We start from the raw sequence: 22,410 nt of genomic DNA, 5'->3' as shown, positions 1-22,410 counted from the left end.
ACAAAGTGCAGTGCAACTTTTTCCTATTATGTTTATTTTTAATAAATTATAATTAATTTAATTAATTTAATTTAATGAATTTAATAAATGTAATAAATATATTTTTAATAAATTAACTCCTTTTTAAATGTCCTTTTATTTTGCCGTATGGTTTTGATGTTTTTATGTGAAGCACTTTGAATTGCTTATTGTTGAATTGTTCTAAACAAACAAACTTGTATTATTATCATATCATCTAATGCAGAATTATGAAGAAACTATTATTTGGCCTTTTGGGACTTTAAGATATGCTTTAAAAAAGAAGAGGTTTGGTAAGTTTGCAATAGCTTGCGTGACGTGAGTTCATCAAATTACACGTCATCTTTGTTTGACTGATGTGTACAATAACAAATGCAAACCATGTAAAGAACATAGATAAGGAGGAGCGATGGGAGGACGGTGACTACAAAGGGTCATTATGAAGACGTGACGTTAATTTGTTTACCGTTTAAATGTACAGAGAGTAAAGCAGTCAAACCCGTCACCTCAGGCCTCGGCCACTCCCAAGCCCGCCGTTATTCCAATAACCAGCCCAAACAACAAACACTAGCGCACCAATATTCAATATGCTTTTTGTTCTAGCAGAACGGATCATTGTTTCTCTTTACATATCTGTGTCTCTGCCTCACTGATATATATATATGTGTGTGTGTGTCCCTCCAATCTGATTCACCAGGAAACACTCGCTGCTGCAGGTACAGTGTGGATCCCTGAGGTGATAATAGTGGTGATGGATTTTGACTCATTTACTTATCTTTGGGTTTAATGAGTAAATGTTTATGGTATCTGAAGTGATAGCGAGTCCCAAGAAACTGTAATTGTGTTTGATGAAACGCACTTCATCACTATCTCAAAAAATATAGGACATAGTTGTTTAGTTTTTTTTCCTTCTCTCTTTTTTAATTCTTTTTTTTAAGCTTGCTAACTTTTTCCTAAAATCATGGGGGAAGTAAATTAGCAGACATAAATGTCTAAAAAAAAGAATTGGGAGAATTCTGTTTACACTGTGATTCAGCTGATACCTTTATCTTGTAATCTCTTTTCGCTGCATATATCCTAGATACTGTAGAGCCTTCCGTGGGCTTCCCTCTCTTCAATGAGTGTGGTTAGCGGCAGCGTGGGCTCCAGCGTGGTAGCATGTTAAAATAGATGCAAACATCAATCTGATTATTGCAGCGTGCTATTGATTATTCTTCTAAAGCATGCTTGCAGCAGTCCATTGCAGCAGTTTTGGTACCAGCTTCAAACAAAATGAGTTAAATGTAATTATTGTATTAACACATGTAAATCCTTTGTGCTTGAATCATAAATATGTCATATTTTGTTTATTGGTTTAAATTCATTTTTAACCTTTTGGATGTTTCTTTCTCTATCAGCTATGGAAGCAAGGCCTCTGGCGGTGTTTTGGGCACTCTGTGCTGCACTCTTGGCAGGTATAACCGCATGGAGTCTCGTTTTTTACTCTTTATTTTATGTGAGCAAATCTCTTCTCCTCTCTTTTCCAGCATGTCATGGCTGTTCTACAGGAAAGGAGTTCATCACCACATTTCTTCCTAACGCAAGGAGTGACGGTAGAAATGATCATCGCCTCCATGTGGTTCTGACGGCTCAGGGCTCTGAAGCCGATGTTAACATACAGGTTAGAATCAGGTCAATTTAAGGATGGGCAACAGTCTCAAAATAGAGACAAGGTTCAGTGGGTTTTAATGGGGTGTGTTGCTCTGCAGGTGGCTTCGGTGAAATTCAACACGCAGCTGAGACTCTCGCCACGTGAAAGCCGTTGGGTTTCTCTGCCTTGTGGAGCCGAGCTGCAGAGTGAATTTGTCAACGCCAACTCAGCTGTTCGAATCTCATCCAGTACTGCGATCTCTGTGGTCTCTTTCAACCGCCGCTTTGCCACAGGAGACGGCGGCGTGGTTTCCCCAACCAAAGAGCTGGGCACTGACTACTTTGTGTTCACACCCTCAACAGGCAATAGTATGGACAATGTATTTGCTATCGTCAATGGCAATAACCAGAACCAGATCACCATCATACCTGATGCCAACGTAAGGCTAACAGGGGGGACGAGGTGGCAGCGTGGGACGCCGGTGGCCATTGTCCTTGCACCCTATGCCTCCTACCTCGTCAGAAGTCAAGACACTTTGACAGGCACACGGATCCGGTCCCAGCAGCCTGTAGCTGTGCTAGCGGGCAACCAGTGTCTGTCGCTGGGTGGTCGGTGTGAACATGTGTATGAACAGCTCCCCGCTGTTACAAGCCTGGGTATGGAATACATTGTACCCAGGACCGGCACGGCTATGGCCACAGACTATGCAGTGATAGTAGCGGTTGAAGACAACACAGAGGTGACACAGCACTCGAGGAAACAGTTGAGTGGAATATTAATCATTGTAATATACTGTTGAAGCTACAGCCAAGGCTTTTATTGGCTGTCTTTGTTTCCCCCCGTCCCATCCTACCCGGCCCTTTAAAAAATGACAATGATTGGGTTAACGCAATGACATCAGAGCAAATTTCATTTACTGGTATTATTTAGAACGTTCCATCTTGTACTGGATTTGTTATAGATGACGCTATCATGAGTTCAACAAAACTTGAACTATAATATTCTAACTAATGAACGTGTTTCTACCAACAGGAGGCTGAGCACCGCCGGGGACGCCACCATTATTAAACTGATCTCAAAACACCCACTGGTTGTCAAGAGTAACAAGAACGTTATGGTGCTGCTTGTTAGCGACAACAAGCCATTTGACCCTTTTCTAATAACACTGACCCCTACCTCCAAGTTTGCCACGGATTGGGCGGTGGAGACAATGGGTGAACTTCCCAGCACTGTTGTTATTCTGTCAGAGAAGGAGGGAGCCGGCAGTGTGAAGGTGTGTGTGAAGGAGGGACAGTGTCACTCACCTAAGTGGCAAAACTTCTTGGACGATAAGCAGTGGGTGTGGTCCAACGTTGCAGTGGGGACACTTCAGAGTCATGTGACAGTGGAAGGGGACGCCCGTATGGCAGTCTACGCCCATGGTGGTAAATCACGCCACGCATATGGCATTGCTGGAGTTTGTTCCGAAGGTATACACACACTGAATGTATTTAAGTGTTTAGTCAGAAAGAGTTTAAAGAAGACAAAAACAAGTCAGAAATCAAATACATTTTGATATTTTGCACTGAATATTCTTCAGTTTTGTTACGGAATAACATATATGTGCTTGCATGTATTTCTAAATGCTCTGTTTCTATTTCCTGTAGAGACGCCACTTCCTCCAACACCCACAGATCCCTGTGAACAGGTCAAATGTGGTGTAAAGGAAAGTTGTGTGAAGGGAAAGTGCGTCCATGTTTCTACGGCAACCTGCCACGCGGTCGGTGACCCCCACTACTTGACATTTGATGGCCGACGCTTTGATTTCCAGGTAACCATCATCACCAGCTATTCCAGTGCAGGGTCTTATTACCTGCTATTATTATACTATTATTATTATTCTGTTGAGGTCGACAGGGACAAACTGGACAGAGACTCTTATGACCTGAACGGAGAGTATCCTCATGTATGGCATGACCCATCTTGGAATTGTTGCAGCAGAAGCAGTGTTCCTTAAGCAGCAAACAGAAGCACAATTGAATTAGGCTGCCTTTTGTCATTTAGGAGGAGGACAATATGTATTGTGAGCTGATTTTCAGGGTGGTTGATACTAAAGCACACACCGCACCTAGAAACTAACCAGTTGTACTACGACATTAAATTATTAACAATACAATGGCCAACGCCAAAATACACATCACTGTGAGGCAGTTTTTGTAGACACACAAATACACACCTGCTACAGTAAAAGTAACATTTTGAAGGTGGTCTTGGACTCCTGTCAAAGTGGAATATGTGCTCTGAACACCATTTGTGCCAATTACCAAACCAATTAGTACATTTAAGGAACGTTTCATTGTTGCATTGGCACGATTCAGGAATGCAGTTTCGATGTCACGTCAAAGCAATGCATTTCCTATTTGACACATCTCAAAACTCACATTCTACCCTCTGGAGCCTTTCAAACTGTGTGACATTCAAGAACTCCCATCGGACTCTGCTTCAGTTGTCAATCACATTCGTCTTTTCTTTCAGGGTACCTGCACTTACATCATGACAACAGTTGTGACGACGGCATCCGACCTTCTGCCGTTCACTGTGACGACCACGAACAACCACCGTGGCAACAGCCGAGTTGCTTTTGTGAGGAGCGTTACCGTCAGTGTTCAAAATCAGACAATAATCATCGGCAGTCAAAGAGGACAAGTACAGGTAACAGATCTGCTCTCATCTATTTGTCGCCCGTCTACTCTCTGAATTGGTAGATAGGGCCCTGTGCTCTTCACTTAATTCAATTTTATTCTAATTCCTAAATTAGCTCTATAAAATTATTCCTGGATCAATAAAGAAACTTCGTACATCACAGATATGTGATACCAGTGTATCACTTCAATCTAAGAGAATGTATTGAAATAAAAACAGGATAATAAATAACTTTATGTTACACAATACAACATTAGTAACTTTGCTTTCACACCCTTTTCATTGTGACTGTGCCACACACATCCACACCCCAGAAACAACTAAACTAAGCCGGCAAAATACCCTTTAAAATAACACGCGTTGCCGGCCTGGTTTGATGCTCGGGTTTGTAGAAACCGGTAATGGTCAATAAACACCTGTTGGTTTCCTCTGTCTGCTGACGCTGTGCAACAGACACGTGAGCGGTTAGCTGGGTTAGCTAGCAGCAGGCTAACGGCGTCCACGGTGCTACTTTAGCCACCCGCCGAGTTAACGAGCGAAGTAACGTGAAGTCGCAGCGTGTCAAACTTCGTGTGGAAGTTCACTGCTACTTCTCACACAGGTAGTCCTTAAAGTATCTTGCTGATAATTCACACATCATGGAAATATTACCCTTTCCGTAGCACTTTAAACAAAACCCGTTTTCCAACCATTCCCTCTCGCGCGCCCCCGTCCGCCCAGTCATCCATGAACATTACATCTTATCACACAAATGAAATATGTAGTTTAACCTTAACTTTCAATTAACTGTTTAGTTATTTACTTATTGAGTCAAACTATTTATTAACACTGGATGTAAACATGTTTTTTTTACATGGACTACATATTGGAACAGTCAATGTTCAGATATTAAAAAGGGACACATTATGAAAATTCCACTTTAATGGTGCTTCTACTCGTAAATGTGGCTGTCTGGCATGTCTACCAACCCCCAAATACTTAAAGGAACAGGCGCTAAATTGGAACGGTTTCAGACAGAAGGTGAAAACAGGGATATTCACACAGACAAAACAAGAAAATTATATGCTTTTTTAACATCAAACCACGTGGACGTGTTAAGGTGAAAATCCTAAATACAAGTTAAAATGAACATGATGTGTCTCCTTTAAGGTAATCTTTATGAGAGTTACAAACTATACTACTACGAATGTACAACACCACCTTTTTAGTGAGACAGTTCACCCCAGAAATCATAAATAGATAATGTTCATCTTACTTGTTGCAATTTATTTAACTGGATGCTGCTCATGCGAGTTTACTAGTTGTGAAGATATGAGCTCCAGCGTCTGCCTTGTTTTCTCTTTTGAACATTGTACACATGGAGTGCAACAAATTTGATTGATGAGAACGGTTTGTTCTAATCAATGTCCAGGTGAATGGAGAGCTTCAGTACTTGCCAGTCTCTTTGTTGGGAGGCAAGGTCTCCATAAAGCAGAGCGGAATCTATGCTACACTCACCACAGACTTTGGTCTGAATGTTAAGTATGACTGGAACATGAGACTGTACATCACAGTGCCGTCTTCCTACTATCAACGCCTTGGAGGCCTGTGTGGAAACTACAATGGAGACAGGAGCGACGACCTACCTGAACCTAAAGGTAAGGACGGGGACACAAAGGGCCGACGCTTTAGAAGGAGAGATGTTTGGGTGCACAGAGTTGCCCAATGTGGCTCAAATTTCAATATTGAACAACACCCAACAAGAGTCCAAGGCAGAATAAGCGGTTTGGCATTGGAAGAGATTAGGTTCCATTTAGCTTTTTTTTTGTACTGTGATTGGAAAACATTTAAATGAAATTCTGCAAATATTCTGCCAAAACGATTTAGATGCAAAGCAGAATGGCATTCCCCTTTTGTCTCCTGCTTGATGCCAATCCTGTTCCATACCTGGTTTGGAAGAGCTCCAAAGGCTGCCTAGGTCTTCACACTTATGATGTTAACTTTATCATCAACATGCAACAGCGCAACTCGTCACAACGATGGTGACTCAGTGTAGGATTTTCCAGGAGCAGCTTGCTGTAGTACGTCTTTGTGTGGGGAAGCGGCCCATACTGGCCTGAAGTTCTTGATTAGATTAGTCATTAACATACTTTCTGTCATCTCACAGGCTCCAGTATATCCGCTGTGCTGACCATGATCCAGAAGTGGAAGACCAAAACGTCCGATCTGTTCTGTCATGATAACTGTGCCGGTCACTGTCCCGAGTGTTCGCAGCAGCAGCAGGCCCGCTTCAACCATCCTGACTTCTGTGGGATTCTGACAAAAGCAGATGGGCCATTTTCAGCCTGCCACAACAAGGTCGACCCCTCTATGTATCTGGACAACTGTGTCTACGATGTCTGTGTCAATAAAGGTGAGAAAATTGGAAGATGTTTTTGAGGCAGAATGCGCAAAAAAAATATGACGTAAAAAAAACTAGTGAATGAAAATGGATTCATGTCACGCTTCCACTTCCTGTGGTATTAAAGTGTCCGTGTTTTGTCCAGGCGCCAAACAGATTCTCTGTGATAACCTGAAGAGTTATGCTGATGCCTGCATGTCAGAGGATGTGAAAGTCAACCCTCAGTGGAGAATGATTACCAAATGCTGTAAGTTGCCAAGAAACATATGATTCCTCTGAAGTGCTATAACTTGTCATGCAGGGAGGTTGTGAGGAGTGGGGCAGTGCAGAGCTACAACAAAAGCAGTGAGTGACCTCAAAAGCTGTGTTTATTCACCATGGAAACGTAGGACAGCTCAACCAAGTATTAAGTGAGCAACAGCGGGGTTTTACAGCGGGGGGGGATTACGCATTGAAGCGTCCGTAATCTTATGCTTCTTGCATTATCTTATTCACAACAATTGGTTTAAGGTATTTTTTAATTCTGGTAGTTATATTAATTCTTGTGAAGTACTTGTTGCCCTCTTTCCAGGCTGTTTTAAGATTATTTCTGATCAAGCCGAAAGGTTGCTGACAATGTCCTGATTGTGGTAGAAAATTACTTTTTAAAAGATGAGGTTTAATGAATAAATTTTCTGTTAACCTGAATGTTAATATTCCAGACAGATTCAAAAGAACATTTCCAAATCAATATCCACTTCAATATCCATCAAGCCAAAGAGAGTGTAACATTTATTCTCCCTCCCCAGTCCTTTCTTGTCCCGAAGGTAGCCATTACGAGGCTTGTGGGTCCCCCTGTCCCGCCTCCTGTGTGTCCCCGGACAGCGAGAAGCTGTGTAAAGGCCCCTGTGTGGAGGGGTGCCGGTGTGACGATGGACTGGTGCTAAGTGGAGACAGGTAACAGAACTACGAGGCTACTACTAATAATATGATGGATAAACCGTTCTGCTGGACATACAAGCGCACTTATCTGGAGTCAAACTGTGCACTTTGTGTTGATTCCATTCGCAAAGTTAACCAAAGTTATCCCATGTGACTTTTCCTTACAATAAAAGCTTGTTAGTAAACCCAGTAGAATAACCTACCGGATTCGAACAATAGTTATCACATTACAAACATACCATCAACTGAACCGTGTTAATTAGCGACACTAAACCATCATTATCTTATTGTTTAATGTTTCTAATTAATATGCTTCAGTTGATAACAATTGTATGTGCTGTTCATTTAATAATTCTGTGTGTGTGTTTCAGATGTGTTCCTCTGCGTAACTGTGGATGTCAGTATAAGGGCAGTTATTACCCAGCAGCCTCCACTTTCTGGGGTGATAACACCTGCACCACCAAGTGTGAATGCCTTGGAGGAAACGCCAAGGTTGGTGTGTGCGGGTGTGTGTTTCCGTTCAGACACCTGCGCCATCACGATTACTATGTGCTGTTTTTGTCTCTTTCACTGTGATCTGATGTTGTGTTCTCACATTGTGCCAAAGTGCAAACCAGTCACCTGTAAGAAGACGGAGCACTGTGCCCTGGAGGGCGGCGTCAGGGACTGCTACCCGACATCCCATGCAACGTGCCAAGGCTCTGGGGACCCCCACTACCAGAGCTTTGACGGACGGCGGTTTGATTTCCAGGGCACTTGCACCTACATCCTGTCCCAACACACCAAGGGACTGGACCAGGACCTGGAGCCGTTTCAAGTGCTGGTCCAAAATGAGAACAGAGGCCGTAACAAGGCTGTGGCTTACACCAAGTCTGTCTCCCTTACTGTATTTGGTAACCTCACTGTCAGCATGAGTCGCGCCGATGCGGGGAGAATGGTGGTAAGATTGGTTACAGTACTTAATAGTAGTCCTCCTCACTAACTGAGTATTCCATTTCTCACTTATTTCATTCTAATTCTCACATTTTTCACAATGCGAAAAAAATTCAATCTGCTTTTCATCCGGAGAAACGACAAAAACAAACAAATGTTTTTGTCCTACATGCACGCAGCACAATCACAGAGCATATCTGTTGTCTCCACACAGCTCTAAACATGGCGATAGCTTAGCCAGGAGCTAACTGGTGTAGGTTTATTGGTTGACATGGTTCAACAAACACAATAAAAAAGAATTGGTGCTTCCGAAACCCACACACCCTGCAGTACATAATACCCTTGCTAACATTCAACATGCCCATAAAACTTTTGTATCAATAAACAGTCTTTTTGGGACACTGAGCTGTAATTACCACGTCACTTTCTTGGAGCCGCGTTACCGTGGTAACCCATGCCAAACGTAACCAGACCATGATCTGTGAGATCCGAAATCAGAGGGAAATGTTATGCTTACACTATAATACAATTGTCTGTACAATTGCCGCTATTGTTTTAGCGTAGCATGTTGATATGGAATTCCAGACACGCCACGTCTCATTTATCCTTTTATCCCTTTTATCCTTAATACGTAAACAGTCATTTCTGGGCTGCAAATATGAGCTAAAACAAAAAGGACGTTTAAAAAATACAAATGATCTTAAAACAAGCCTGCTTATATCACATATAAATATGATGTATACATTTATCTGTGCACAGTGATTCTGTACACGTGTCCATGCTCTGCCGTCAGGTGAACAGCCGGCCTGTGAACCTGCCTTACTCCACTGAAGATGGAAAGCTCTCCCTCTTCCAGCGTGGCTACTTTGGCCTTGTCACCACAAATTTCGGTTTGACGCTCAAATTCAACTGGAACAGCCACGTCATCTTGACTTTACCGAGTTCATTCTCTTCTGCTACTGGAGGTAAGTAGGGAGGCTCCTCTTTTATACATCTGGTATTCTAACTAAATGCTCTAAGTGTGACTGCTGTGGTTGTTGCTTGTTTCAGGCTTGTGTGGAAATTACAATGGAAAACCTGGCGATGACTTACAGAAACCTGACGGCACCCAGACGACACACGTGAGCTCCTTCGGAGACAGCTGGAAGGTGAGATTGAGGATCCTTGAGAGCAGCCACAGTTGGACACATTAAGTGCGTGTCCAACCAGGGGGACAGTTGGCAATGACGACTAAGCTTCTCCTCGGTATTCTAACTGACCCCAACTATGGCCTGACAACTAGTAAACATCTGTCCACACGCACCACAGTTATGTCCAGAAAGACGATGATGATGAGGGGGGAGGCTCTCCATCAACTATCAAATGGTCAAGAGAAGGTGGGGCAAAACAGAAAAATCCTCCAGCTTTAAAACAGGTTTGTTTGTCCCTGAACTGTAGGCAGGAGGAGACCTTGGCTGCACCAGTGACTGTCCTGCTGGTAAATGTCCAGAGTGTGAGCCGGCGCTGATATCACGTTACCAAGAGCGGCGCTACTGCGGCCTCATCGCCGACAAGCTGGGACCGTTTGGGTAGGTAGCGCGTGCTGCTGGGTTGGGCAATAAATAAATATCTGTGCTTAGTATAAACTAGTCGAGGTCAGATATCATTAACGTCCAGAGAAAAAGATGAACAGCGCATCCCTTTGTTTATTCTCTGTCTCTGCCCATGCAGACAGTGTCACAGCAAACTGGACCACAGCTCCTACCTCACGGACTGCGTCTTTGATTTGTGCGCGTATCAAGGCCACGCCTCCGCCCTCTGCAACAGCCTATCGACTTTCAGCACCTCTTGTCAAGAGGCGGGAGCGAAAGTGGGGAGTTGGAGAACCGAACAATTCTGTCGTAAGATACACTGCTCATCCACGCAGGAGCCACCTGTCGAACTATGCACTGAGCCGCACACCTGGTACATCTAAACACACAACAACAGACTAAGTGTTGTTGTTGGTAAAAAAAAAAACAATATCTACACAATAGTACAATAGTACATTATTACATGATTACAGAGTGAGTCCAAGGATACTCAAGTAAAGAAACTTGAGAACGAGGTTCATCTTCGTGGTTTATTCTCTACTCAGAATCTCAATGTCAAACAGAGTGCGATGCAGTCTGCAGGAGGACGAGCCAAGATTGCAACATCTGTGTAAATAAACCCGTCCCGTCAGCATTGGACGTAGGCCTGTACTGTAGAGATAAATGATCCTCTCAGAGACGAGCTCACCTCCCTGAATGTCAGTGTTGCTTGTTAGTGAGTGGTTATCCAAAACTCCCAATGAAGTCCCGCGTTTGGAATGTTTGTGAGGAGAACAATCACATGACAATGACCTCTTTCCCAGCTCCGTCGTGTGGGGCGAACAGCCACTATGAGATGTGTGCCCCCACCTGCCAGCTGACCTGCAGCGGCCCTCAAGCTGGCTGCGACGGGAACGCGCTCTGCACGGAAGGCTGCGTGTGCGATGACGGATTCCTGCTGAGTCACGACAAGTGTGTGTCTCTAGCAGAGTGTGGCTGTCAGTACCAAGGACAGTATTATCAAAATGGACAGGTACGACGGTGTAAGATGGCGCCTCCACGAACGCCGTTACTTCTTCCTCGACCACCGTCATCATGCGGACGTGTGTCTTCTTTTCTCAGGTGTTCTATCCACGAGAGTCATGTGACACCCGGTGTGTGTGTTCAGAAGGTGGGCAAGTACAGTGTGATCCGAAATTCCGCTGTTCAGCCAATGAGATGTGTGTCGTGAAAGGGGGCGTGGCCTCCTGTTCTCCCAAGAGCATCGGCTCCTGTTCTGTGAGCGGCGTCAGAAACGTCAGATCCTTTGACGGACAGGTATGTGATGCCCAGCGTGCACATCAAGAAAGAATCCCCTGATGTATGTGGGTTTTGTTGCATTCTACTGACCTTGACCTCGCTGTCTGACCCCAAACTTTACCTGCACTGCTCACGTCACTGAGCTTTGGATCCCTTCTGTTTCACCCGCTAGGCGTATCCTCTGTGGGGAAACTGCTTGTTCATGTTGGCAGAAGTGGAGGAGGTTGAAGGAGGGATGGAAGCCTTCTCTGTGTTCGTACGGCAGCAAACCTATAAGGACGGCACGGTTTCTCGCAGTGTGGCGCTCCATGTTTACGACATGGAGATCACTATGGAGACTGGGGTTGTTTGGGAAATCAAGGTATGATTGACCAGTATTGGAAAACACTGTCTAACAATATGCTCTGCTACAACATTTCTCTAATGATGCTAAACTTCCTCTGGTAACTTTGTGAACGAAATCTCAATTGAAACGTCTTATTGGTATTATTGAATGTAGAATATAGTATTTCTATATTAAGCATCTCTTTTTATTCTTACTGCTGGAGATCCAGGCTGTATTGCATCGTCTATGTTAGTTTCTTCAATTGTAACCCTTATTCGGGCTATGATGTTAGTCCACGTGGCTTTCAATATCATATTTATGTGAGTTGCTACCAGGGATGCTCGGGGAATCTCATCTCTCATGTTGAGAAGAACTCCAGCCTTTAGTATAGAAGCCACATTCATTATGTGGAGCGTCTCCTAAGGCGGGACAGAGCTAATGTTCCAGCGGCTCGTGACGAAATGCTTTGCACCCCTCTGTGTCTCAGGTTGATGACATCAGAGTTTCCCTTCCCGTGTCACTGGCTAACGGACAAGTGCGAGCACATCAAAATGGCATCAACATCATGGTCGAAACTGACTTTGATCTGAAGCTGACCTACGACAGCGTAGCGGGTGTGATCCTACAAATCCCATCCACCTATAGCGGCTCGCCCCGAGGTCTCTGCGGCAACTACAACGGCAAGCCGTCCGACGACCTGGCGGGCAAGCAGCCAGGGGACACGTCAGCAGCTTGGGCCGTGACGGAGGACGATACGTCTTGTGACGCGAGCTGCGGTGCCGGTTCCTGCCCTGAGCCAGACGAGCAGAAGGTCCCGGAAGCCAAAAAGGCCTGTGACGTCATCAAAGCCCAGCAGGGCCCATTTGCAGGATGCCACGCAACAGTGTCCCCAACTCCCAACTACGATGCTTGTGTCAGGCAAGGAAATGTCTCTCAGGCCGAAGTGTGCATCATATCGTGGGGCGTTTTGTCATGCAAATAATGTCCTCTTCAATATGTTTTTTAGTATTCGTCTTATATTTACAAATTCCAGAGTGAGGGAGATTTTCCAGTTTTCCCAAATCAAATAAAGGCATCAATCACATGAGATACTGACAAATTTGAAACATACACTTAAGTGTACAACAACATAAACGGGAGTAGACTTAATAAATACTATCAACGCAACGTAGACCAAATTCCGCCCTTCTGTTCCCGCCTTTCACAATAAAACCCCTTAACATATACAACCATTTCCCAGGGGAACTACATTTCCCTCACAGCTTTTCACTAAAAGAAAGTTAAAGAAAATAGCTCACAGTAGCTCAGAGAGTTTGCAGGAGAGTATTTTTTGCATGTTGGTGTTTATAATTTGCCAAGCTTAATGTGTAAAAGCCTTAACAGTGTTTCCAGCTCGAAGTTACCGTGACTCAGTATGTAGTCCTTGGTCTCCAGCTACCGGTTAACACTCCTTTAGCTCTTTTTCACTGCAGGAACGTAGCAATCAGTGATCTGACTGTGGCATGTCTGCATTGTTTTTGCTAATATTTGCTCATTTCATTTTGCATTTTTAACAGGTAAGGCCACCAATAATTATTAACTAACCGTTCCATAATTCCCGCTTCAATCTTTGACCTGCTGTACCACACGGTTGTTCATTTCAGATGCAATGACTTTCCATCTTACCTGCAATGAAAGTGATCTTGTTAGATAATTCATTCATTGTCTGTCCCATCATGTGACAGGAACCGATTGTTGAACGTTGGATGTACGTTTCAGGTTTTTCCTGTAATCAAACTACACTTTGTTTCCAGGGAGATGTCCACAGGCAAAGGGGGCGCAGACGTCCTGTGTCGTCACCTCCAGAATTATGTCACAGCGTGTCAACTTGCCGGCGCCAAGATAAGCAAATGGAGGAGCGACACTTTCTGTCGTAAGTCTGATCCAACTGGCTGCTGCTAAATGTGGCTTTTGCTGTATTGTGCATTGGACATGAAATGCCAACCAAGTGCAACGACATTGGATGAAATACTTGTGATGTGAATTGAGGTGCTCCGATGTTGCTTCTCTCCTCCTCGGAGGCACGGCACCGTGTCATGGGGAAGTTGAAACGCCAGACGTTTTCCCTTTAGAAACAGCAAGGCTGGATTCTCCTAAAGATAAATAAAAGAACAGCAACCCTAACCCTACCCCTGCTGCAGCCTGTTATCTGTTTCACCTGACAACATTCCATCCAATCTACTGCAACGTCACGTGACCAAATGTACCGAACGTCTGCTATAATTCTTGAATTCTAGCGAACAGAAATCCTGAAAAACTTTTTTTTCTTTGCAGCTTTGAAGTGTCCAGCAAGAAGTCACTATGAGCTGTGCTCCACTTCCTGCTCCTCCACGTGCTTCTCTCTGCAGGAGTCGGGGCCCTGCCCGGCCTGCCAGGAAGGATGCCAGTGTGACGACGGCCTCATGTCCGACGGAGGCCGCTGTGTTCCCGTTGAGCAATGTGGCTGCGTGGTGGATGGACAATATTACGGGGTAAACACCGTCGTCCTTGTTAGTTTCTTCAATTGTAACCCTTATTCGGGCTATGATGTTAGTCCACGTCCATGGTGCTTGATGGGGGGTCAAACATTTGGCTAATTGAAGTTATTAACTCAAATGAAATGTTCCATAGGATCAAGAATTATTGAAAGAGTCACCATTGTTGTGTCAGTGACATGTGTGAGGCGAGTGCCGTTATGAAAGCAAATCACACTAATACAGAAGAACAAGGCTCAAGGATCCCGGGTTAATAATTAATATGCACGTTTGTCTTAGTAAGATACAAGTGGCTACTAACCCTATCAAATGCACAACTGACTCTTTTCAGACGGGTGAATCAATAGTACGGGAGGACTGCTCGGAGCGCTGTGTCTGCCAGTCTGGAATCTTCAGCTGCAACTCCACAAGCTGCAAACAGAATGAGGAATGTCGCAACATCAATGGAACCCTCGGCTGCTACTTCAAAGGTCAAATACTTGCTGAATGACTCTGATCTTCTTAAACTTGTTTCCAAAAAGAATGTTCCCCCATCAGCAGTGAGTAAATGAAATGCTCTCACAGGGGAAAATAAGGGTTAATAAAATCTGTGTTGTTTATTTCTTCTACCTCTACCGCTATTATTGATCCATACAGATTGTTTGGGTGTAAGTTTCAGGGTGTTGGCGGTAACTTCAGTAGAGATGTTTGCCGTTTCTCTAACATGATAGATTAGTTCCTACAATCTGCACCTCGAGCTGAGAAAAATCTCCTTTACAGAAATCCTGATCAGGTCACTGATAATAATGACCAATGATGTGTGATGCGTGTGTTCCAGACCCGTGTGCGCAGGTCGCGTGCAGAGTGAAGGAGCACTGTGAGGTGTCAGAAGGCCAAGGAGTGTGTGTTCCTGATTCCAAGGCCCAGTGCTGGTCTTTCGGCGACCCGCATTACAGCACATTTGACAAATTCACCTACTCGTTCCAGGGAACCTGCAGCTACGTCCTCGTTAACACCACAGGTTTGCAATTGCAGTAACACAGAAATGTCTACTTGTTTGATCTGCTCTGGACTCACACAGCAAAAAAGTCTCCTTAGGAAACCATTAGATGCACGTTCACGTTCTTCGTCCAAAGAAATGTATCACATCTGGAGAGGAGGGTGTTGCCAGACATATCTCTGTAAATTCCAAATGTTTTTTTGTTCATTTAAGTTAATCAGTTGCCTGATCCATGAATGAAATAATCTTAGCTTCAACATTGCCATCTCTTGGATCCGATGAGAAATGAGAGGTTTTCTAAAGGGAGTCTGGTGCTCTGAGACCACAGGGGCCGCCAAACTAACACAAAAGGAACGTTCCTCACAAAGGCTTAGAGCATCACGGTTATCGTTTACTTTTTTGACATTCTAATTAGATCCTTTTATCTAAGGCGGCAGCAGTTTACAGAGCAGGAAGCTATGGTGTGTAATGAAAATGTCCAATCGAGCGGCCAGCGTTTGTTGACTAGATGGTCACATTAATCAGCTGTTAGAAACACGTATTCTTGTTAGCGTTAACATTATTCTGACTTTCTCAGGTCTTGACCCCTCGCTGCCACAAGTAACTGTGACCACCAAGCATGAGCTCCGTGGGAACTTTAAAGGTTCCTTTGTGCGTTCAGCCACTGTGGAGATGTTGGGCCATCAAATAACCATCCCAAGCACCAACCGAGGGGTCGTATTGGTGGGTCTTACCTCAACACATGGGCTGGACACCACCCCTTCTCACACAGTTCTCTGTCAAACTGGAAATCAGTCTGATTCAATCTTTTGTCAAGAAAATATTGGCATTTTTTAAACCTATTTTGATTGTCAGCCATCATTGCAGTAAGTAATGATGGCATTGTACTTTTCGATGAAATGAACAACACAACAACTCACACTAGGCATGACGTGTGGCGAGATGCAGGGTGTTGACGGGGGTTCAGCGAGCTACAGGGTTCATGAGGAGAGGGACGAGCGTTAGTGAGAACAAAGGCGTGAATCAACAGAATCATTTTCTGATGAGGAACTACACACATCCAGGGCGACTCACAAACCTGAACAGTGGAACACAGTTCAAGGCACACGATCCCTGGATTTTTTCGCCTTTGCACATAAAAAATAATTTTGGAGAGATTCACATGTACATTTTGAAATTGTTCATTTTACCAACTCCAAAATTTGCATCGTCTAATTTGAAACCACATTTCCTCCAACTTGTAGTGAGGTTGGTTTGTTTTTTAACACAAAAGGCCCCTTTTGCCTTTTTCCTTCAACTTTATTGCAACCAATTCCCGATTTGCGTTGATGATTAATTAATTTACTTTAGTTTTATTAACATTTATTTTTAAGACCCAAGGATGCCAGAATATTTCGAACATACCCGAAGTCAGCACTAAATATTCATCACAGCATAAACATCTGATTCCGTCCCCATCGTGTCCCTCTCCCTCTTTCTATTCAGGTTGACGGTATTAACACGGTGCTTCCTGTCATTCTTGAGCAAGGCAGCCTTTCCATAACACAATCTGGAATCAAAGGGATAATCCAGACTAATATTGGCGTCGAAGTTACTTTTGATTGGTCCACGTTGGTCATGGTGTCCCTCAGCAGCAGCTACTTTGGTAACGTTAATGGACTCTGTGGCAACTACAACGACGACAAGAAGGATGAACTTACGACAGCAAGCGGCATTCCGGCTGTCAACTTAACGCAGTGGGCGGCGACGTGGAGCGTCGAGGACAACGACCCATTCTGTTACCATTACTGTGAAGGCGTGTGTCCTCAGTGCTCGGAGAAGGACCGCATACGGTAATGTTAGTGACTTAAACGGCACTATAGTGACTTAAATGTCTCATTTTGTTGAAAGTGAGAGTGTTTTTTGATTAGAAAGAAGTTTAAGATGTTAAGATTTCACTGTTTGACCAATTATAACAAAATGTCATATGGGGTCATATGACCCATCATATGGGGAAGGGTATTTGTAGACAAAACATTATCCGCCTCTTCCCTTATCATCTAATAATTACCACCGAGCCCAAAGCACAGCCGAGGCTAATGGAAATATCAGATGCAAATACAAGTCCTGCTTTCCAAATATTACTTCAGTTGAATCAATATCAAAATCTTCTTTGTTACAAAAGTAAACCACTATGCAGAATGGTTGCCTTCAGAATGAAACATAGTTTGATTGGATTATCATAAGTGATGCATTAAAGCTACGCCTTATAAAAGCAATTATTTAAAAACCTGTCCCTACACCCTGACAGAGACAGATCACGGTACCCGTCTAGAAACACGTCTACCTCTGACTTTGAGTTCAGCAGAAAAGCCTGTGTAAATGTCCCTGAGCTGACTTTGCTCCTCCTCAGGTACACTGGTCCAGACTACTGTGGGATCTTGAGTGACAAGAAGGGGCCTTTCTCTAGTTGCCATGGCAGCGTCCCCGTAGCAGAGGTTGTGTTGGACTGTTTGTATGACGTCTGCGTCAGTGAAGGCCGGCGAGAAGTCCTGTGTGAGGCCCTGAGCAGCTACCTCGCCGAGTGCCAGGAGGCCGGGGCGTCTGTGTCGCCGTGGAGACAACTGGCCAACTGCTGTGAGTTCACTCTCAGTACCTTTCAGTACACCACGTGTCCCCAACGTGGTGAATTCAAACTGAACAACAATGGTAAACTGTACATGTCCGTCCGTTTACTACTCCAGATTTTCATCTATTGGTTTAATTGTTAATTGTTAGTCAGAAATTGATTAAATGCTGGATACAGACAAAAGTCAGAAACGGGATAGAATCCTTTTGAAAGGGTGTTAATAATGTGCTGAGGTCAGCGGGTGGGGGTAGCCGCCGTCTTTCTGTCTCCTAAGCTCTTGCTGTTGTGCCTCCAGCTGTTGCGTGTCCAGCCCACAGCCAATACAAGCTGTGCGGCTCGGCGTGTCCCCCCACCTGTGGTCCTCAGCCGGACATCTGCCCCAAGGTCTGCGTGGAAGGCTGCTTCTGTGACCCGGGATACGTGCTCAGTGGAGGACAGTGAGTAGCACAGCTTCCCCCCTTTCCTGACTCGTGTCTCCTCGTCCAAACTGCTCCCTGCTCTCACGTCAACGTCCTTTTTCATCTGTCTAAAGGTGTGTTGTCAAGGAGGAGGGCTGTGGCTGTAACCACGACAACCGTTACTACCTGCCAGGTGCCACGTTCTGGTCCAACTCGCTGTGTCAGGAGAAATGTACGTGTGACGCAGAGACACGGAAGGTGAAGTGCAAGCAGGCAAGCTGCCGGACCGGAGAGCAGTGCGGCGTCGTGGACGGAGTCCGAGACTGTTACCCAGTCAGCTTCAAGACCTGCAGCGCGCGCGGAGACCCGCACTTCAGCTCCTTCGATGGACGCAGGTTCGACTTCCAGGGGAACTGCGTGTACCGGCTGGCCGGCACGTGTGGAGACCACGCGGGTCTGACTCCCTTTGAGGTGAGCGAAGCACCAAACATCCCGACGTGGGTCGAAGCTTACACATCCCCAACACACATTTTCATTATACTTTTTTTTTTGCAATATTTATGTTTATATTTTTCCTTGTTACACATAAAGGAATTTGGTGATTGGTGCAGTATTAAGAGACCAATAGAAAAAAAAATTAAAGAATAAAATGCAATACAATGCAAATATACAAACAAGGAACAAGACAACAACAACATATAAGATAAATATAAAAGAAAAAATGAACAATATAAATAAAACTTTCATATGGTGATTTTTTATTTGATCAGATCTGATCACTTATTCTATGAAATAATGATTTCTTGTACCTGTATGTCAACAGAACCAAGATGTGTGTCATACGTCCTGAGTTTTACCGTTCCCTTTCTTAATGATCACAGGTCAACCTGGAGAACAACAACCGCGGCAACAAGAGAGTGTCTTATGCTAAAGTGGTGTCTGTTAATGTATATGGCAGCACGTACACACTGTCAGTGGACCACCCAGGGAGAGTGCTGGTGAGGAAAACACACACACACACACACACACACACACACACACACACACACCTACTCTAAACAGTCTCAGTTGAGGTAGAATATCTGACCTCAACTGAGGTGTTGCTAGTAGCTATATATATATATATATATATATATATATATATATATATATATATATATATATATATGTATATATATACATATATATATACAATCAGGTTGTAAAAAGAAGTACAATCAGACTTCTTTTAACAACCAGTAGGTGTGACCAGTCACCTCCTGATGGCCATCAGAAAAAATTGCCAGTTTAAGCCACTTAAGCAGTGTTCAAAGAAAGAGGTTGCCAGCTGGTACTGACAGGGATATTTAAAAATAAGGTTGGTAGGGCCCTCTAGTGGACAACCTAGTATACGTGACATTCCCTTTTACAGATCAATATTTGAGTAATAAGCTGACATGAACCATCTGGAAGTACAAATACAGCCAATAATCCTGTGTGTGTATTTTCCGCAGGTTAATGGGCTTGAAAACGTCTTACCCTTATCAAATCCATCCATTCCGTCGGGGGTCCATGTTTCTATGAGATACAGACAAGCTGTCATTGAAACCAGCTTTCTGAAGGTATGTACACCAAACCACGCACCTTCATCCATGAAGTGTCTTTGCCGGCATTCAGAGTTCACTGTGTTGGTCCTGCGTCTGCTCACTGCTGTGCTACTCCTGATCGCCACTGCCAAGATGTCTCAGCATGATTTAACTGTCCTCTCTATTCTCATCGGTGAAGGTCTCGTTTGACTATGAGAGTGCAGTGAGGGTGGACCTGGCGACTAGTTATCAAAATGCGACCTGTGGTCTTTGTGGAAACTTCAACAAAGACCCTGCTGATGACCTGATGTTGCCAAACGGGAAGCTGGCCTCCAACGCCAATGAGTTTGGGATGAAGCAGTGGGTGGCGGACGCTGCGGGCTGCTCCCGTGACTGTAAGCAGCCAGTGCTCTGCATCTTTAAGGGCTTTTATTTTGGCGGTGTATTAGGGCCATTGTAGGTCAACAAACTCATTATGATAGAACTGGGGCAGGAGTTAATATAACGAGAAAAATGTAACAATAACCAACGTTAAAGTCAAATTTATACAAGAAAAAAATCTGATATTCTCAGAGGAGAAGAAGAAAATGTTGATAAGAAATGATGCATCTTCCCTTCTTGTTCATAACTTTGATCTTTTATCTATTTTCACAGAATATTCCCACCTTGCACCAACATTTTGTTCTGACCCTGTAACGGGCCTAACTTGCCGTCACAATTTCAGAGATGCACCTTTTTGTGAAAATCATTACACATCGGTCTCACATCCAGTCAAACACCACATCTCGCCTCTATGGTGGAGTCACAATGTCAATAATGCTCGATTGGACCTGGTTGGTAACAAACAGAGAGGCACTAAGGGCGCACCAATGATCTGCGCTGCCGTTTTCACAATGACGGGTTACGGTTTAAAAAAAAAGACTGTATCGATGGCAGATGATGTCAGCTGTTTGAGTGACATGTCGTGTGACGTGTCTCTCCTGATGCCTTCGGTCTGCCAGGTAAAGACTGCGCCCAGCCGCTGCCGCCCGACTTCAAACCACCCGCCAACGCGTCGGTCTGTGACGTCATAACAGCAAAGGACGGGCCCATGGCCGACTGCTTAGGCCGAGCAGACTCCAAGCAGTACCACGACGACTGCGTCTACGACATGGTGCTCAGCGAAGGCAGGGAGCAGGCGGCCTGCGCCATCATCAGCGACTACGTCGACGAGTGTCAGAGACACAAAGGCTCCGTGAAGGCATGGCGGACGAAGTCCCTCTGCCGTAAGCGCTCTGTGCACAGATCATGTGACTGTTGTGTGTGTGTGTGTGTGTGTGTGTGTGTGTGAATTTACTACATTTTATGTGTGTGTCTCAGGGATGCAGTGTGGTGCAAATAGTGTGTACAGTGTGGCGGCTCCCGGATGCCCGGCCAGCTGCACTTCTCCGTCTCCACCCGCCAAGTGTGAGTTCGCGCCCAGCGAGGGCTGCGTGTGTGACCCCGGCTACGTGCTGAGTCAGGTAATCCTTCTTCCATCGCTGAGTCAAGCAGCCTTCTTCACTTAGTGAACCCTGCAAAGCTAGAAGGATGGGACAGCTTAAGGAAAAGTGAAGTGTATACAAGAAGTGGATTTAGTCACCATGACCTCACCCATCGGCTTCATGAAGTCTCCAGTCTCAATACAATGTATATTTATATTTATATGTGAAGAGTCTCTCCCTGTTGGTCAGCCGAGAGAATTCCAATTTAAGACCCTTCTGAGTCGGCTTCTCTCAGCAGCCTGACATTAATTAAGCAATATGGTACGAGATCGTCCAATAATGTAATAATGGTGTCGTTAGCAACCCTCGAGCTGTTACCCGAGAAATTATAAATAGTAAATAAATAGCCAACTTTAGGTACAAACAAGTTATAGCCACCAAACGTTATGGATGATATTTCAGTAGTATTTGCATTCAGAAGGGACATGAGACACAGGGACATTGTCATGACTGAACTTTGACCTTCCAGGGTGACTGCGTGCCACTCGCTGAGTGCGGCTGCAAATTCAGCGGCCAGTACGTCGTGTCGGGTCAAAAGTTCTACGCCGACTCAGCCTGCCGGCGCCTGTGTGCGTGCAGCGGTGGGAGAGTGGCCTGCGAGGACAAACCCTGCAAAGGAAAGACGAGCTGCGGCGTGCAGAATGGTGTGAGGGGTTGTTACGCATAAGCATGTAGCATGTTTGGTGACGCCTCAAAATAATGTCTTCTCAAAGCCTTTTTTTCATTGCAATCAAATGATCGGCCGGCATTCACTGAAATGTGGAATACATCATGATGGTGGTGCTTGTAAACCACCCTGCTTACAAAACACCTTATTTCCTAACAATGTATTCCAGGTCATAACACACTAAAATTACTGTCTTTTACTGTTACAACTAAAACCACTTTATTAATTCTGCTTTATTTGCATAGTATGGGATCATTGCAACTGTGGGTGATAACAGTATGTAATGTTTGTAAATCACTACTCACAGTACATTTCAGTCCTAACTAATCACTCCTTTTCTAATGGTCATTAAAAGTGTGTCAGCAACTCTCCCGTCTGTTTTGCCTGGGATTGACCCACTTGCATAATTTCTACCTGAT

At 44.5% G+C, this 22,410-nt stretch overlaps 1 protein-coding gene across 2 annotated transcripts; it reads left to right on the top strand.

Moving 5' to 3' along the window:
- The first annotated feature begins 629 nt into the window (after window positions 1-629).
- On the top strand, window positions 630-22,358 carry LOC120810179 (IgGFc-binding protein). Of its 2 annotated transcripts, none has more exons than XM_040164518.2 (36): window positions 630-734; window positions 1,416-1,472; window positions 1,545-1,678; window positions 1,767-2,410; window positions 2,681-3,117; window positions 3,295-3,458; window positions 4,163-4,339; window positions 5,742-5,967; window positions 6,477-6,722; window positions 6,856-6,957; window positions 7,499-7,646; window positions 8,003-8,123; window positions 8,239-8,571; window positions 9,358-9,529; window positions 9,615-9,712; window positions 10,002-10,132; window positions 10,275-10,444; window positions 10,939-11,147; window positions 11,237-11,431; window positions 11,586-11,774; window positions 12,226-12,656; window positions 13,532-13,650; window positions 14,052-14,248; window positions 14,583-14,721; window positions 15,069-15,251; window positions 15,808-15,953; window positions 16,716-17,062; window positions 17,623-17,846; window positions 18,134-18,275; window positions 18,371-18,707; window positions 19,118-19,234; window positions 19,730-19,837; window positions 20,001-20,196; window positions 20,803-21,066; window positions 21,161-21,303; window positions 21,794-22,358. In XM_040164518.2, the coding sequence occupies exons 2-36, from the start codon at window positions 1,418-1,420 to the stop codon at window positions 21,989-21,991; spliced, it is 7,242 nt and encodes a 2,413-aa protein (XP_040020452.2). In that variant the 5' UTR covers window positions 630-734; window positions 1,416-1,417; the 3' UTR covers window positions 21,992-22,358. The 2 variants fall into 2 exon arrangements, with proteins under 2 accessions (XP_040020452.2, XP_040020453.2); XM_040164519.2 differs by having other exon boundaries at window positions 706-754.
- Window positions 22,359-22,410: the final 52 nt, after the last annotated feature.

This window comes from Gasterosteus aculeatus, chromosome 20 (assembly GCF_964276395.1).
Source record: "Gasterosteus aculeatus chromosome 20, fGasAcu3.hap1.1, whole genome shotgun sequence".
NCBI lineage: Eukaryota > Metazoa > Chordata > Actinopteri > Perciformes > Gasterosteidae > Gasterosteus > Gasterosteus aculeatus.
The sequence above is the reverse complement of the archived record's forward strand: the minus strand, read 5'-3'. Positions and strand labels throughout refer to the sequence as shown.

Excerpts from the sequence above, each read along its gene's own strand:
- LOC120810179 (XM_040164518.2), top strand. The coding sequence starts at position 1,418 with ATGGAAGCAAGGCCTCTGGCGGTGTTTTGGGCACTCTGTGCTGCACTC. Across the intron at positions 1,473-1,544 it reads CTGTGCTGCACTCTTGGCAG|CATGTCATGGCTGTTCTACA; the intron begins GTATAACCGCAT and ends TCTCTTTTCCAG. Across the intron at positions 11,775-12,225 it reads GGGTTGTTTGGGAAATCAAG|GTTGATGACATCAGAGTTTC; the intron begins GTATGATTGACC and ends TCTGTGTCTCAG.